This window comes from Phascolarctos cinereus, unplaced genomic scaffold, assembly GCF_003287225.1.
Source record: "Phascolarctos cinereus isolate Bilbo 61053 unplaced genomic scaffold, phaCin_HiC Scaffold_4;HRSCAF=312, whole genome shotgun sequence".
Lineage (NCBI taxonomy): Eukaryota > Metazoa > Chordata > Mammalia > Diprotodontia > Phascolarctidae > Phascolarctos > Phascolarctos cinereus.
Window position 1 is genome coordinate 181,167,281 of NW_027555847.1, and position 17,947 is coordinate 181,185,227.

General features: G+C 37.5%; 1 protein-coding gene across 2 annotated transcripts in view; it reads left to right on the forward strand.

Moving 5' to 3' along the window:
• Nucleotides 1–15,251, forward strand: part of PIP5K1B (phosphatidylinositol-4-phosphate 5-kinase type 1 beta) — a 334,132-nt gene extending 318,881 nt beyond the window's left edge. For both annotated transcript variants that reach the window (XM_078152809.1, XM_021001802.2), the window contains one exon: nt 14,488–15,251. In XM_078152809.1, coding sequence (XP_078008935.1) covers nt 14,488–14,490 — 3 coding nt within the window. In that variant the 3' untranslated portion in view covers nt 14,491–15,251. The remainder of the gene's footprint in view (nt 1–14,487) is intronic.
• Nucleotides 15,252–17,947: the final 2,696 nt, after the last annotated feature.

Below are 17,947 nucleotides of genomic sequence, written 5' to 3' on the forward strand. Positions count from 1 at the left end.
AAATACTTTGTAAATCAAGTACCATTAAGAATATGTTTAATTAGGAGTCACAAGATCTTTAAAAACTTCAGTCTAACTTTTTGACATGAGTTTCTGTATTTAAATCCTTCACTGATTTTGATGACTTATATATGATTTAGGTGTTTGCCAATTAGTGTCTGCATATAGTCTATGCTAGAGCAGCATGGTATAGGACAGTGGTATCAAAACCAATAGAAATAGATTCCCTGTGTGCCTCATGTTGACTTAGAAAACTACAAGTTCATATTTGTTTTGTTAAATATTTCCAAATTACATTTTAATCTCGTTTGGGCCACACTAGAGAGTTTTGTATGAATTTAACAGCTCTGCTGTAGTGTAGCCTCTCTTAATTCCTTTTGGTCTCAGGATCCCTTTAAACTCTTAAAAATTATTGAGGACCCCAAAGAGCATTTATTTATGTGAGTTGTAGCTATCAGTATTTACTCTGTTGGAAATTAAATAGATAACATTTTCAAATATTTATTAATTTATGTTGAAATAGTGATAGTAAACCTATTGCATAGTAATATAAATAACATTTTGTGAAAGATAATTATATTTTCAAAAATAGTGAGAAGAGTTACATTATTTCATTAATTTTCCTAATCTCTTTCATGTCTGGATTAATAGAAAACAGCTGGATTTTCATATCTGCTTCTATGCTCAATCTGTTGCAATATGTTATCTTGGTTGAAGTATATAAAGAAAATCTGGCCTCCCACAAAGAGGAAAAGAAAGGAGTATTTTATTGGCAAATAACATCTTGGTATTGTTATGAAAATAGTTTCAACCTCACAGACCTCTCCCCAAAAAGGGTTGTAAAGACCCTGGATCTTTGGTCCACGCTTAGAAGATTGCTGGGATAGTGGATAAGTAGTCATTCTTGGAGTCAGGATGAGCTGGATTCCAGATCTTCTCCCAACACCTACTAGCTTCACTTAACCATTAACCACTCAGTGCCCCAGACAGCTCTGCAAATGGTAAGAAGCTACAGATGACTTGCAAATCTCCATCTATAGGAGTTTCCAGACCAGACCAATAATCTGTGCTATCACTCAGGACTCTTTAAGGGATGGTTTGTAATGGATTTGTATCAGTGCTGGAATTAATCCTTTTTTATTTTTATTTTTTTGGCCAGCTAGTAATATGTCCCACATTGCTCATATTATTGTCTCAAAAAAAGTGATCCCATTGAATCATTTAATTTCACAACCAGAAGGGACCTTACAGGTCATCTGCTCCAGGGCTTCTTAAACTTTTTCCACTCAAGACCCTTTATCAACCTGTAACCCCTCATGCTTTTTGGCACCATTACTTGGCATTGCACGCATGCACAATGAAAAGTGCACATGCTTTGTGTTCAGAACCAAGGCTGTAGTAAAGTTGTATGATGCAACATGGGCAAGCACTATCAGAAACACCTCGGATTCATTACATGTTTAATTTTTAGTTAATTTTTGCTCTTTGCGTGTTAAGAGACCTTTTACTGTTGCCAAATTTTTCATGACCCCACATGGGGTCGAAACCCACAGTTTAAGAAGCACTGATTCTAGTCCATTTCTGTTTTTTGTTTAACAGAAGTGTTTCGTACCAAAGAGGGGAAGCAGCTCACCTATGGCTTAAAGCTCATTCACTATACAGTAAGGGCTAGAATCCAAAACTTCTGACTCCTAATACATTTTCCAAAATAGCTTTGTAAACTCAGAAAAGGTCTTTCCCTCCCTTGAGATATTATAAAAAAAAATAATCTCGATAAATGGAATAAAGAAACAGATTTACTACTTTACCACAACAAATTTGAGCCTGACTTCCTGAATTCCACAGCATCCAAATACGATCCCCATTTTATAATTAAGATGGCTGAATTCTAAAATGAGTGAAGTCAAGCTAGTGATCTTATTTATGATGCTATACATGAGAGTTGCTGGCATTGCTTTAGTTGAACCTGTTGGAACGGTTATGATTAGAGCAGCAAAAGGAACATTGGATTTTCAAACAAATTAATTCAAGGGTTTTTAAACAGAGCTTTGTTGAGCTAGACTAATTTCTTTGCAGCAATCCAATTTTACAATAAAAAACTGAGCTGCATCATATCTTCACAGGCAATGCTGACTTCCACTTCGTTTCAGCATTCATTTCCATTTATCCCATAGACCTGGATGTAGTTGACCCTCCATCTCTTGCTCACTTGTTCATAATCTTCTAGATTGCCAGTGATTCCCCAGATCTTCTAATCTCTCCCTAATGCTTTTTTAATTCTAATATCTTTTTATTCTTTAAGAAAGTGTTGACTCTTACTGGGAGAATGATAACAATACCTTACATGTCTATAGCACTTTATATGTTAAAAAGCACTTTCACACCTATCATTTCATTTCTCTTAAAAAAAAAAGTCCTGTAAAATAAATTGGTCAGGTATTATCCCTGTGTTACAGGTGAAGAAAGAGGAAGGTTATTTAGTATCTCACAGTATTGACTTGGAACAGCCATGTAAACTACCGAAAGCCCATTGATCAGGCATTTATAAAAAACTAATAGGTCAGACCTAAAAGAAATCAAGTTATAAACACATATGGATTTTGATTAAAATAGAAAATGATACAACAGGAGCAATGGATGCATATAATATAGAACCATGATTGTTCACTGGACTTATTCATCATATATATCTATTAAGTGCCTACTAGGTGCCAGGCACTGTGCTAAGTACAGGAAATACAAAGACAAAAAGGAAATGGTTCCTACCTTCAACGAGCTTACATTCTAATAGAAGGAAGTAACATGTATAAAATTAAGTCAATTAAAAAAATGTATATATATATATATATATATATATATATATATATATATATATATATGTATATGCAAAGCAAATAGAGAGTATTTGGGGGCATCCTAACAAGGGGGAAAATCAGAAAATAGCCTCTTAAGGAATTGACCTTTGAGTTGAGCCTTCAAGAAAAGTAAGCATTCTAAGAGACAAAGGTGATGAAGCACATTCCAAGCATGAGAAGCAACTCATGCTTTTGCCTGCTTAGAAATGGGAGATTAGAATGGCATGTATGGGGAACAATACATAGACCAGTTTCACTGCAAAGTACAATGTGTGATGTGGGCCAAATGAAGTTAGTCTGCAAAGATAGGTTGGAGCCAGATTAAAAAGGGGTTTAAATGCCAAACAGAGAAGTTTTTATTTTATGCTAGAGATAGTAGAGAACCACCAAAACTTCTTAAGAAAGAGAATGAGATGGTAAGACCTGTCCTTTAAGAATATCAATGTGGTAGCTGTCAAGATGTAGGGAGGCTAATTATAAAGCAACAATAGAGATGATGAGCAACTGAATTGGGATTGTGGCTGTGTGTGAGCAGAGTGAAAGGGATGTGTCTTAGATCTAGGACGGCCGGATGCCAGAGGTGTCGGTGAAATAAAAATTTCAAGACTTGGAAATTAAGTGGAGGGGGGTAGGGCAGGGAAGGAAGGAAATTGAGGAGTCAAGAATGCCTCCAAGTCTCTGAATCTGGATGGCTGAAAAGATGATGGTATTCAATAAAATAGGGAAATTTGGAGGAGGGATTGGGTTTTGAAGGGGAAATAAGGAGTTGCATTTTGGACATGTCAAGTTAGATGTCTAGGGAGTATTCAATTGCAAAGAAAATGTCAGAGCTGTAAAGGAACCTGGAAATCACTTACTCTGTATGCAAATGGGCTTCATTTTATATATAAGGAAACTGAGGTTAAGAGGTGAAGTGATTTGTCCAAGGCCACATACACACAAGTCTTTAGTGGTAGAACTGGGACAGGTACCCAGTTCTCCTGATTTCTAGGCCAGCTTCCTTTCTGTTCATGACTCTGCTCTCTGCTTCTAGGCAGCTAAGGAAGGACTGGTGAAAATGTTTGGAAAATATTTTTTAAAACTTTTTTTGAAAAAAGACTAACCAGGATAATGCTTAGTCTAGATAGAATTCTCAAATGGAGAATCAAGAAGGATTCCATTTGGTTACATCTACAGTTTCTTATGTGGTCTCCAAAATGAGGACCATGGCTATGTGATCAATCAACAGGAAGCTGAGAAGATAAGTCATATCCCATTCTCATTGTGGGATTCGTCTCTAATACAACCCCACCTACCCTCATCCCCCTAACACCACCCAACTCTGCCCTCCTGCTTTTGCAGTACAAAGTCCTAACTTCCCCTCTTCCCAGATAGCCATTGTCCCTTCAGGATAATTATAACCTAGCGGCTCCTTAGGCATCCACATAGAAGCAACTACACAGGTACTCAGATATCACTGGGAAAAATCCCACTTCTGCATCCTGTCCCTCTGTCCCAGATCACCTTGTGGCTATGACAGATACCTATTAGAAGGTGAGTTCTGTGCTAGTGGAAGAGGGCAGTGATCAGCAAGTGAAGAAGAGCACTGCCCCCCCCCTTTTATTTTGGGTGGGACAGAATGAGTCACACAGCATGAGCAGCTATGAGTGACTTATGATGTGTTGCTTATGTCATTACATTCCTTTTCCCAAAATCCATCTCTCTTCCTGTATTACCATTGACAGCACCACCATCTTTCCTGTTACCCAAGTTATCACAGCCTCATTGTACCCTATGGTTTGGGCCTTTATCACTTCCACAGGGACTATTATAATAGCCTCCGAATTGGTTTTCCTGTCTCAAGGTACTTTTCTCTCCAATCCATTCTCCACACAGATGCCAAAGTGATTTTCCTAAAGCATGAGTATCTATTGACTCTAGGATCAAATTTTATCTTTATCTTATCCTTTTTTTATTATCTACTTTTGTATAATTATATAATGTACATGGTATAATATAGTAGGCAACTAGATAACACAGTAGATAGAGTACCAAGCCAGGAGTCAGGACGACTCATTTTCCTGGATTCAAATCCAGCCCCAGATACTTACCAACTGCATGACCCTGGGCAAGTCACTTAGTCCTGTTTGCCTCAGTTTCCTCATCTGTAAAATGAATTGGAGAAAAGAAATATCAAACCACTCTAGCATCTTTGCCAAGAAAACCCCAAATGGAGTCATGAAGAATCAGACATGACTGAATACAACTGAACAACAACAAATTAATATAGTACTATGTTTGTAAGTAAGTATAATTTGGGGCAGTTAGATGACTTAGTGTAAAAAGTGCTTGGCCTGGAATCAAGAAGACCTGAGTTCAAATCTGGCTTCAGATACTTACTAGCTGTGTGACTGTGGACAAGTCATTTAGAACTCTTTGCTTCCATTTCCTCATCTGTAACAGGAATTAGAAAAGGAAATGGCAAACTACACCAGTATCACTACCGAGAAAACCCCAAATGGGGTCACAAAGAGTTGGACACAACTGAAATGGCTGAATGTACTTTATTTTTTCTTGTTAAACATTTGAAGATGGTCTCTTGGAACCATTCTATTGTGTCCCCTTCAAAGAATCTTTGGAAACCAAAATATCATCAAAATATAAATAAGGTATAATGGGGAAAAGTTGTTAGATTTGCAAGTTAAAGACCCTTGGTTCTCCCTGGGCAAGTCATTTAACCCCAATTGCCTAAAAATAAAAAAATTAAAAATTAAAAGAAAAAAGATAAAAGACCCTCGGTTCAAATCCCATCTCTGATACTACTTATGTGACTTCAGGCAAGTCACTATAACTCCCTGGGCCTCAGTTCCTCATCTGTAAAGTGAGGAAGTCTGAGATCTCTTCTGGCTCTAAATCTAGCAGAGAGAGGGTGATAGGGAGATACTATTTCTAGTCTTCCTCATATACAATCCAAGTGCTACATCTCATGCTCATACCCAGCCTGGAAGTCTCTGGCATCTGATTAGTCCCTTCTGTAGCAATAAGAGATGGGCCAATGTACTTATCGGATGACAGTGTTCCTTTTCAGATGAAAACAATAATAGATTTTCTTCCTCTTCATGTTTTCCCAAGGAAGGAAGCAGCTGGGGGAAAGATTAATTTGCCTGTCTCTTATCTTGAGATAAAAGAACTATGTGATAGATTACATAATAAGGTAATAAATTAACTTTACAATTAGCAAAAGTAACTTGGGTTCTGGAAATCCTGTTGTAGAATTGTCAAGGAGTGATAAATCACTGGTGCCCAAAGCATCGTGTTACATTCTCAGGGAACAAACCACCAGGAGGGGAATGGCATTAAACAATCTCTTTCACACTAACAGTTTTTAAATGATAGGATCAGCTCTTAAATCCATCATATGAGAGGGCCCAAAGAAGAGCAAACTTGTCATTTGAGTCTAGACTGATCCCAATGCATCCATTGAGTAGTGTCATCTACTTATTGAGGATATTTAACTATTGACAGGAAATCTGTTCTCTCATGAGCTACCACCACACCTATATTCAACCAATAAGTGAGTAAGAGAAGAGGAAGCACAGGATGCTAAGTCAAATCCAAATCTTACCCATCCTTTCAGATCTAACTCAAGTCCCACTTCCTCCATGAACCCTTTATAGGTAAACCCTACCAGTAATTGTGTGACCTTAAGACAAATCATTTAATTTTGTTGTTCAGTCATTTTCAGTCATGTCTGACTTTTGGTTTGCCACTTCCTTCTCCAGTTCATTTTACAGATGAGGAAACTAAGACAAACAGGATTAAGTGATTTGCCCAGAGTCACACAGCTAATAAGTGTCTGAGGCCAGATTTGAACTAAGGAAGATGAGTCTTCCTGACTCCAATCCTAGCATTCTATCTACTATGCCACCCAGCTGCTCTCAAATCATTTGATGCCTCTGGGGTTATTTCTTCATTTATTAAAAGGAGTTAGACCAGATGATTTTTGAAGTACCTTTACCTCAAAAATTCAATAGCTCTACTTCAGCTCCCACTGATCTCTCCCATATCTTAGAATTTGTAACATGTAACTATTTCATCATTCTCTCATTTTTTTCCATGAGTAATTTTTTTTCAGTCAAGTTTTTTTTTTTTGGTGAGGCAACTGGAGTTAAGTGACTTGCCCAGAGTCACACAGCTAATGAGTGTTATGTGTCTGAGGCTGGATTTGAACTCAGGTCCTCCTGACTCCAGGGCCAGTGCTCTATCCACTATGCCACCTAGCTGTGTAGTATTTATTAAGCACCTAATATGTGCCAGGCACTATGCTAGGCCCCAGAGATAGAAAAACAAAAGCAAAACAGTCCTGCTCTCAAGGAGCTTACATTTTGTCATTGAAGGAGACACTATGTACATATAATGATGCAGTGGTTAGATAGAACTCAAGAAGAACTGAGTTCAAATCCTGCCCCAGACCATTAGTAGCTATGTAACTCATTAAAAATCACTTAATATGTTAACTTTTTTCCTGTAAAATGGAGATAGTACCTACCTGACAGGGTTGTTGGGAGGATTAATATAATTAATAGAATACAATAGAATATACAACACAATGTAATATAATATATAAAAGTGTTTTGCAAAGCTTAAAGCACTGTATAAATGTTATTATGTAAATACATGCAGAAAAAATTCAAAATAAACACAATATGGTTTAGGAAGGAAGAGCATTAGCAGTAGGGGATTTAAGAAAGGCTCCATGGATACTACTGTGGTGTAAGAAAGGACAAGCAAGATGGTTTCAGAAAAACCTGAGAAGACTTATATGAACTGATACAAAGTGAAGTGAGTAGAACCAGGAGAACACTGTATACAATAACAGCAATATTGTATGATTATCATCTGTGAAAGACTTAACTACTCTGACCAAAACAATTCCAAGGGACCCATGATGAAAAATGCTTATCCACCTCCAGAGAAAGAACTGATGAACTCTCAGTGCAGATTGAAGCATACTTTTTTTTATGTTATTTTTCTTGGGGGGGGAGGGGGAGCATTGTCTGTGTTTTGCAATTTGGCTAATACAGAAACATGCTTTGCATGACTTCACATGTATAATCAATCTCAAATTGCTTGCCTTCTCAAGGAGGGAAGGGAGAGAATTTAAAACTCAAATTTTTTTAAATGAATATTTAAAAAATTTACTTGTAATTGAGAAATATTTAACAAAATAAATAAAAATATTTTTAAAGGCACCATGTAGAAAAGTTATGCTTAAGCTGAATCTTGAAAGAAGGTATTCTATTAGCTACAAGTGAAGAGGGATATTAGATTGTAAGAGACAGAGTGATGTAGTGGGTAGAGAGCAGGTCTTGGACTTAGGAAGACCTGTGTAATCCTGGGAAAATCACTAAAACTCTCTGTACCACAGACAACTCTAAGATTCTTAAGTTGCAGGTTGGTACCAATATCTACATTGGGAAATAGTGTTTCTTCATAGGGAGTTCCCTACACCAATGAAAAGACTATGCTAGGAAAGACAGACAGACAGACATATACAACCGTGTGTATATGTGTGTATATATGTGTGTGTGCATGTATGTGTATAAATACATATGTATACAGAATAATTTTAAAGAGAAAACAAGGAGATTAATTACAGTATGTAGGGATCAAGATAGCAATTTCAAGTTAATTCAATAAATCTTTATTAAATGCCTATTATGTTCAGAGCACTGTGCTTAATTAGATCATTCTTTCTTGACTTGAGACTTGGGGATTCAGCTTTACCTTGAAAAGAAAGGTAAATATGTGTGGCAGCTAGGTGGTGCAGTGGATAGAGCACTGGGCCTGAAGTCAGGAGGACCGGAGTTCAAATCCGGCCTCAGACCAAACACTTGACACTTACCAGCTGTGTGACCCTTGGGCAAGTCACTTAACCCCAATTGCCTAAAAAAAAAAGAAGAAAGGTAAATATGTTTTGCATGACTGTATATATATATATATATATATACACATGTATGTATATATATATATATATATGTGTGTGTGTAATATTATATGTATACATATATATAATATTATATATATGTATGTATATATATATATATATATATTATATATATATATATATATATATATATATATATATATATATATATATATATATATATAAAACCTAAATGTAATTGCTTGCCTTCTCAATGAGGAGAGAAGGGGAGGGACTGGAGGAAGAAAATTTAGAACTCAATTTTTAAAAAATGTTTAAAATTGTGTTTACATGTAATTGGGGGGAAATAAAAAGTTTTTTAAAGAAAAGAAAGGTAATATATTAAGTTCACACCCAAGAAGGCAGTAAATATGAAAGTCCATCCCATTCTTCAACATAGACAAGAACTCCATTTTCCTGACACATAAAATGGCAAAATGAAACTTAAAACTCTCTTGTCTATCATGGCTCTTAGAACAAAATATCTTCTACCTTAATGGAATCATAGAATGGTGGAGCTGGAAAAGACTTCAGTTAACAAAGAAAGAAACTGAAGCCCTGAGAAGTTAAATTAACTTGTTCAGGCCATATAGATGGACAGAAGGAATGTATCCTAGTAGAAAGAACAAACTAGATTCAGAACTGGAAAACCAAGCTTTGAGTTCCAACTTTGGCACTGACTAGCTGTGTGACTAAGGGCTAGCTATGACCTCTCAGAGCCTCAGTTTCCCCATACATGAAATGGAAATAATATATTTTTACATCTCAAAGTCTTAGTGAGGAAAATTCTTCATAAACCTTAAAGCACTACATAAATGTGACCTATTATAATGGCATAACTATCACTTAAATTAAGGTCTCCTCTCTTCCATTCCAGTCCTTTTACCATTATACCATATTGCCTCCTTGGCACTTGTGTCTCACATAACTGTCTGGCCAATGTCAGACATGGACTATTAGAAAACACTTATTTCTTCTTTTTTTCTTCTTTCTAACCCTGCTTTTTTTGGTTTTTTGTTTTTATTTTTGGGGTCCCAATTCCTCTACCTCTAATGCAGAGATAATGTCTCTTTCCCACAACAGGATATTGTTAGAACTCAAAGATCTATGTTCATGGTAATCTGTTTGTAAAAGTTATGGTGAATGGTGGCTGGCAAAGAAATAGATAAAACATCTTTTCATTGCTATTTATTGCTATTTATATCAAGCTTTAAGCAGGAGAGGGCATTGCATCATTTTTTCAGATGGGGAAAACTAAGCCCCAGAAAAGTGAAATTACTTGCCCAAGGTCACACAGATAACAAATAGAAGGATTAAGAGGATTAATTGTCAATCCTCTTGCTACTATATAAATAATACTGGGTTATTTCATTGCAGATTAATTGATGTTTCTGTGGGGCTATAAATTTAACAATATATCCCATTTTATACTGACTAAAGGCTAACATTGCTGTCTAGATTTCTGACTGAAACAATATTTATCACAGCCAGACTCTAAGCCTTCAAGTCTCACAAAGTACTTATGCCAGACAGTAACTTATTTAAAGCCCAGAGGTGTTTGTTTGAAATTATAAATTGCTACAACTAGGAGGCAGCTTCTAGTAACCAAAATGTGACCTCAGAGGGAAAATCAGAATGAAGGACCCAGGGCTGAGGCTATATCCCTTTATTCATCTAGTGGCATTGTCTCATTCCTTGGCCATCTGATTTGGCTACTTCCTAGGAAATAATAACAAAGATTTGTCAGGTGACAAGCTTAATATTCTTTTGGTTGTACAGTTGTTTTCAGTTGTGTCCAACTCTTCACGACCACATTTGGGGTTTTCTTGGCAGAGATACTAGAGTAGTTTGCCATTTCCTTCTCCAGCTCATTTTACAGATGAGGTAACTGAGGCAAACAGGGTTTAAGTGACTTTCTCAAGGTCTCACACAGCTGGCAAGTGTCCGAGGTCAGATGTGAACTCAGGAAGATAAGTCTTCCTGACTTTATGCCCAGCACTCTATCCATTGTACTACCTAGCTGCCTCAGTGACAAGCTAGTCCCAGGTAAAATAATTTCTGCATGAATGCAAAATTTATTTCTTAGTGATTTATTTGTTATTTGCTATCAAATCAATACTCATAAAGATTGTAGCATATTCTTCTTAAGCCATATGTGATTTGTGTGTGTGTGTGTGTGTGTGTGTGTGTGTGTGTGTGTGTGTGTGTGTGTGCTCTACAGAAAGGGTTCTTAACTATTTTTGTGTCATGGACCTCTTTGGCAAGCTGTTGAAGACTATAGATCCCTTCTTAGAATAATGGTTTTAAGCTCATAAAATAAAATAAAATAACAAGGAAAATCATTTATATTGAAAGAGAGTTCTCAGGGAGACTATATGATGTAATGGTAAAAGCACTGGACTAGAAGACTGGGCTAGAAGACCTGGATTTTTCTTTAAACAAGTTCATGGGCCCCAGGTTAAAACCACTTGCCCTAGAGAAAATATCTAGTGGGATCAGGAGAAGAGGTGACTGGAACAAGAGTTGGGAGAAAGGTACGTGGCTGGGGTAGGGTTGGGGAGAAGGAATAAACATGAAATAAATTTGAAACTAAATGGTCAAGACAAAGGCTTAGCCAACTCATGTCTGCTTCAGGTGTGACAATTCCAATTTGTAGATCGTTAAGGCCATTTTTTCCCTCCTTCTTAGTCTCAGACTTCAGCTGCTCTGTGATCTTTTCACTTCCCATTAAGGTCATCACAGAAACTGAGCTGGTTCAGGGATTATTATACCTTATGTTTGTATAATGCCTTGTGTCTTTCACTTCTGTTACCTCATTTGATCCTCAAAACAATACTCTGAGATTGGGAGGGCATGTATTTCTGGTACCCTTTTACAGATTAGGAAACTGAGGTCAGAGAGGTCTTGTTCAAGATCATAAAGGTAGTTAGTGAAAGAGTCCCAGCTGCAACCTAGACTTCTCTGACACTCAGCGTGGGCTCATACTGGTTTTTGAAAAGGGAAATAACTCCATTTTAGCATCATTTTAGCAATTCTAAGAGTTGATGGAGAAAGATGAAATAATCTGCTGAAAAGAGGTTAGGGTATTATCTGTTTGTTTCATTTGAAAGACAATGATTTCTAGCTTTAGAATATAAGCCCAGAGCAAAGCAAGGCATTTGAATAACCTAGGCAAGGCTTGAAAAATGCACCTCCTATGTATTTCCTCATTTGTAAAATGGAGACAGTATTTTCACTATCTACCTCAAAGACATAGTTTGAACATAGTGGATAGAAAGTAAGCTTAGGGGCAGCTAGGTGGTGCAGTGGATAAGAGCATGGAGCCTGGAGTCAGGAGGACCTGAGTTCAAATCTGGTCTCAGATAATTACTAGTTGTATGACCCTGTAGAAGTCACTTAACCTTGATTGCAAGAAAGAAAGAAAGAAAGAAAGAAAGAAAGAAAGAAAGAAAGAAAGAAAGAAAGAAAGAAAGAAAGAAAGAAAGAAAGAAAGAAAGAAAGAAAGAAAGAAAGAAAGAAAGAAAGAAAGAAAGAAAATGAACGTAAGCTTAGGTCAAGAAGACCTGAGTTCAAATTCTGATTCTAATACATACTAACTTATCCCTAGTAACAGCATCCTTGGTAAGTCTCCTTCCAGTTGTGAATGAATGAATGAACCCATACAAATAGAAAAGATAGTCCTAGTTTTCAAGGAGTTCTAATGGGGAAGACAACAAATAAGGAAGATTTCAACTGCAAATCAGATGAACAGGTCCCAGGGTCCTTAGAATGCAGCAGCAAAGTAGATGTTAGTGCTTCTTTAATGTCATTTCCACTGATAAAATCATATCATAGATCCAAACAAAACAGATGAATACCAGCCTCACAGGGTTGTAATGAGGCAAATAAACCCTGAAGTGCTGTTGAAATATGTTTTCATATCTCACACAATCAACACACAATCAACCAGCATTTCTTAAGTACCTAATATGTGTGTGTGTGTGTGTGTGTGTGTGTGTGTGTGTGTGTGTGTGTAGTGGTAGGTGCTTAAGAAACAAGTAATATATAATAGTGAGTACTTAAGTAACTAAGTACATAAGTAGGTACCTACTATATGTGTAGTAAGTACTTAAGCTAGATGGATAGATAGATATATCAGTCACTGTGCTAGGCACTGAGGAGACAAAGAAATAAACACAGTCTCTGCCTTCAAGAAGCAAAGGAGTATACATATGTATACTCTATGTATACATAAAAGTACATAAAAATATAAACAATATAAATGCAAGGTAATGGAGGGAGGGATGAAGGCACTAGGAGCTGAGAGGATCAAGAAAGGCTTTGTATAGAAAGTGGGCTTGAGCTGAGCCTTGAAGGAAACCAGGAGTTTTAAGACATGGGTTGAAAAGGAAAAGTATTCCAGGAATAGTGGAGACAGGCCCCCCTTTGCAAAGGCAAAGTTGTTTGTCCTTTGTTCTCAAAGAGGACCAATGACATCAGGAGGGTAATGTGAATCAGGACTTGCAAGTGAATTGGATTTAAGTGAGGTAAGGCTCACTTAAATCACACACTCACAGGTGTAAAGTCACCAAACTCACTCTCTCCTCCAGAGTCTTCTGAGTCCAGTGGCAAGACATAGTTTAGGACAACTGGTGATGGCCCCAGATGCAGTGGGATACGTTGGCCTTTTTAAGCTAAGGTCTTTCTCAGGCCTCAATTTGTCTGAGGCAACACCCATTCAGTGATTTAAGGCTGGCTAGGTAAGAAATGAGGCAAAAGGTGGCCTAATTTGCCTACTCAAAAAAAAAATCAGTCTAGAAGGGAGGATGCTCAGGGTTTCTGCTAGAACAGAAACAATTGCCATTTACACTCACTCTGAGCCATCAGACCCCAAACAATGACGAAGTGAGGCTTGGGCTGGGACCTGCTATTGATCTATCAGTGACAGGCAGAGTGATTTGGGTTTGAGGCATAGTCAAGCAGCTCCATTTGAATCCCAATGGGCTTTATCGAAGCCTGGTTTTCCAGAGTTCTATTTCAAGAAATCATAAATGAAACTACATGTGTCAGAAGAGTTAATTGTCCCAGTTTTTTTTTTAACGATAGAATAAATAAGTAGGGAGAAGAACACCCCCCCCAAGAAGAAAAGCTCCCAACCCCAAGATATCTTGTGAGGTTTAAGCAATCAAAATTTACTTTCCTTTGGGCAGAGCACCGACATGTAAGGGTATGAGTGCCCATGTGGACAGAGTGAAGGAAGGAAGGAAAGGAGGGAAGGAGCATTGACCAACTGGAATTAGAGGCCAGAGGTGGAATGTTATGTGTAAAGAACAGCAAGAAGACCAGTTTTGTTGAAATATGTAATGTGCGAAGGGGATTAATAGATAATAAGACTGGAAAAATGGGTCAAAGCCAGGTTGTGAAGAACTTTAAATACCAAGGAGAACAGTTCATATTTGATCCTAAAGGACATAGGAACCCACCAGTTTACTGAGCAGGGAATTGACATATTTGGACCTGTTGTTGACTACAAAAGCTCATGGTAATTTTTATTTGTGAATCCTAATCCTTACACGTGGAGAGGAAATTGCTTGAATATATCTGGCTATGAATCACTGGGCAAATGATGAATTTGTATTTACAAAGAAAGAAGTGAAATTCATACCTGTGTTCTTTTCTTCTTTTCAGTGAAAATCTATATACTCGGGCAGAAGTGACCACAGTGACTGAAAATCCTGTTCTCCACTCCAGAATTACTGGGCACAACTTGGCTCAACCTTGCTACACAAAGAGTAGTGACTGGCTGGACTTATCTTTACCTAGGAAAGTTGTCAGGAGAGCTTCAAACCATAGAAATGATAGCTCTGCTTACTTGGCAGAAATGATGTGAAAAAAGCCACACGTTCCTATCATTTGCTGTTGCTTGTTGAACTGTGAAGAACCGCATAGACTATATTTAAGCTACTTTCTCTACTGTTGCCAATCACCCTTTGGGACTTGGAAGTCATATTTTCCTATTGGCTCTTGTGTTTATTTCATTTGCATGTATCCAGTGATAATGAACAAGTCAAATATGTAATCTGAATATCTATTTAAAAACTCATCAATACGAAATGGTGAATAAAGTGTAAATTCTGCTCCTTTTTTCAAAGTCATAATCTCGTAAGTCCATGTTGTTGGAAGTCTAAACAGATTTCATACAAGGGTCAGCGTAACCGTTCTGCACCGACTTTATGGAGACTTGCTTCTATAAAGATACTCTCACTGTTGACTAGTGAAATGAGAGAGAGAAAGCTATTTATAACAAGGCCTTATGTTGTGTACATATATTGTCTTTGGAATATTTGTGATTCAGTTTATTGCTTGTTATAAGAGAAATTATATAATTTATTTAGTAAATACTACTGTAAACTATAGTTTTGTTGACAGAAATAAAAATATTTTGTTCTCAACATTGGCAGTATATTGGTTTTGCCTGCTCTTTCCATTGTTATTCTTTTAACTCCTCTTCCCTTCTTTATGACATTTGTGGCCCCAACAGTCAGCAAATTGCTTGAAAAGAAATTGAGAATACGGCAAGCATAAAGAATGAAATAAAAAATAGCTCCCAAAAGGGAAGTCTCAATAAATGATGGGTAAATAATCTAAGATGCTGCTTCCTAAAATGCCATGATGACTAGTTTTGGTAGCATAATTATAAGTAGCTATGTAATAAATGGTACAGGCAAGACATTGCCTTAACAATAACAAAATAATAATAATAATAATTTCCATTTATGTAGTACTTTAAGGTTTACAGAATACTTTACTCAAAACAACCCTGGTAGTGTAAGTACCAACCCCATCTTATAAGTGATAAAGCTGGGGCTCAGAGAGGTTAAGTAATGTGTTCATAGTCACACTGCCAATGGATATTAGAGCTGAAAATCAGTAGGAAGCAAGAGAATTAAGTCAGCTTCAGGAAGTACCTTCATAGGAGGAAAATGTTGAGAAAGAAATTTCCTTAGAGCAAAAATAGTACTTGAAAATTCCAATTATGAAAATTGTGAATCCAATTAATATAAAATACTGTTTAACATAATAATACTGTTTAACATAATTAATTTAACATAATAGTTTTCAAGTCCACTCCAGGTTTAAATCCTAGGATCTATTAAAGCTATCTATGCAATGTGTTCTAAATTGGTCCCTTCCTTTCTATTTCCACTGAAAGCATTCTAGTTCAGGGCCTCATTACCTCTTGCCAGAACTGTTGTAACTTCCCAAATGGTTTCCCTGACTACAGTCTCTTCCCCAACTATAATTCATCCTACATACAGCTGCCAGAGCAATCTTCCGAATGCACAAGTCTGTTCATGTCATTCCCTCACTCATAAACCTTCAATTCCTATTGCCCACAGAATACAAATGCCTTAGCCTGACATTCAAGTTCCTCCATAACATAGGGCCTACCTAACTTTCTACCATTAGCCATTTCTATTACCCTTCACACATAATACATTACTGCCAAATTGGAGGAATTGTTGATTGTTGGGTCTGTCCCACTGTCTCCTTTTTCCATGTGTAAAAGATGTCTGTGTCCCTAGTCTCCTTGAGAAATGCCATTATTTAAAAAAATTAAACAAAAAAAATTTTTAAGAGAAATGCCATGATTGGAACATCTCCCAATTTGCTTTGGTGCCAGCACTGCTCATATTGGTTTGATTTGGAGACATGAGGCAAAATGTAGGAGTGACATACAAAGGTTAAAGGGAGAGGAGAATGTAATGATGGCCAATTTTACAAAACAGCCATACCTGTCGCCTGCTGTGTGTTAACCTTAGATCTGTGACAGGCAGTGCTACACCTGAAGAGCATTACCATTCAGGATGTATCCCTTTTCAGTGCTGGGGTTTCAGGGATAGACAGATGTACAAACTAGGCCAATGAAGAGCAGAATCTCTGGGATCTTGGAGGTAACAAGCCTGCCATTCTCTTTTCCATTGTAGCTGCAACCAAGAAAATCACCAAAAATACATGCAGCCCTTCTGTGGCCCTGAGTAGCACCAAGGGATTTTGGATAAGCTAGACAGCCTCACAACTTGGCTCTCCCAGAGTTCAGGAGACCAAAGAGCAAGAAAACAGACTTCAGTCTGAAAAGGATCTTACCTTAGAGATTCAGATATGGAAAGTGATTGGAATGTTAAATTCTGATATGTGTATCAAATGCTTCTTTGACCGTGATTTTACTATTCTAAGTAAACTAACTCTGAACTTGGGATGTAACTGGATGTTAGCAGTCTGGATCTACCAAATAGAGTTGCTAGGGAAGGGGATAAGAGGAAGAGGAGGAGGGGGAGAGAGATGGAGAGAGAGAGAGAGAGAGAGGAGAGAGAGAGGAGAGAGAGAGAGAGAGAGAGAGAGAGAGAGAGAGAGAGAGAGAGAGAGAGAAAACTGATTGATGAGTAGCCCAAGTTATAGAAACTGGTATGTGATATAATGTCCCACTGGGGCCCCAAAGGAAGCACTGATATATCACATACAAGAAATATCAAGATACCTATTACATATTGGCCCCCACACATGGAACGCAGTGCGCCATCTCTGTTAAAGTTCTTCCCTACTGTCAAAGCCCAGTTCAGGCATCACTTACTACACGAATACTTCCCTAACTTCCTAACTAAAGGTAATCTTTTCCCCCTCAACTCTCTGATGGTATTTTGTGCCATTCCTATGCACCTACCATGCTCTGATGTATACTTCATTTACTTGTATCCCTGCCTTATATATCCAAATAGATTGAAAACTCTTTGGGGAAAGGTATAATACCTTTTACGTGTCTTTGTATATGCAGCATCTAGTAAAACACTCAGCACTCAGTAGATGGATCATTAATATCTATTTAATTAAGTTGAATTGAAGGCAATGTGGGGCAGAGTAAATAAGTAAAATCATACCACTTGGGCCTGTGAGAGGGAAGCAGGGACAGGACTAGTCCTTTATAGTACCTTCTCCCACTTCTTGACTTTTTCCTACCTCCCCAGTAGTTCAATGACCATGTGCTGCTATCCACCCCTGCCCTCCCCACCCTCACTTTAGCACAACATCCAAGTCTGCTTTGGCCCTACAGTGATCCACATTTGGAACTCACTCTCACCCCTCTTGTACC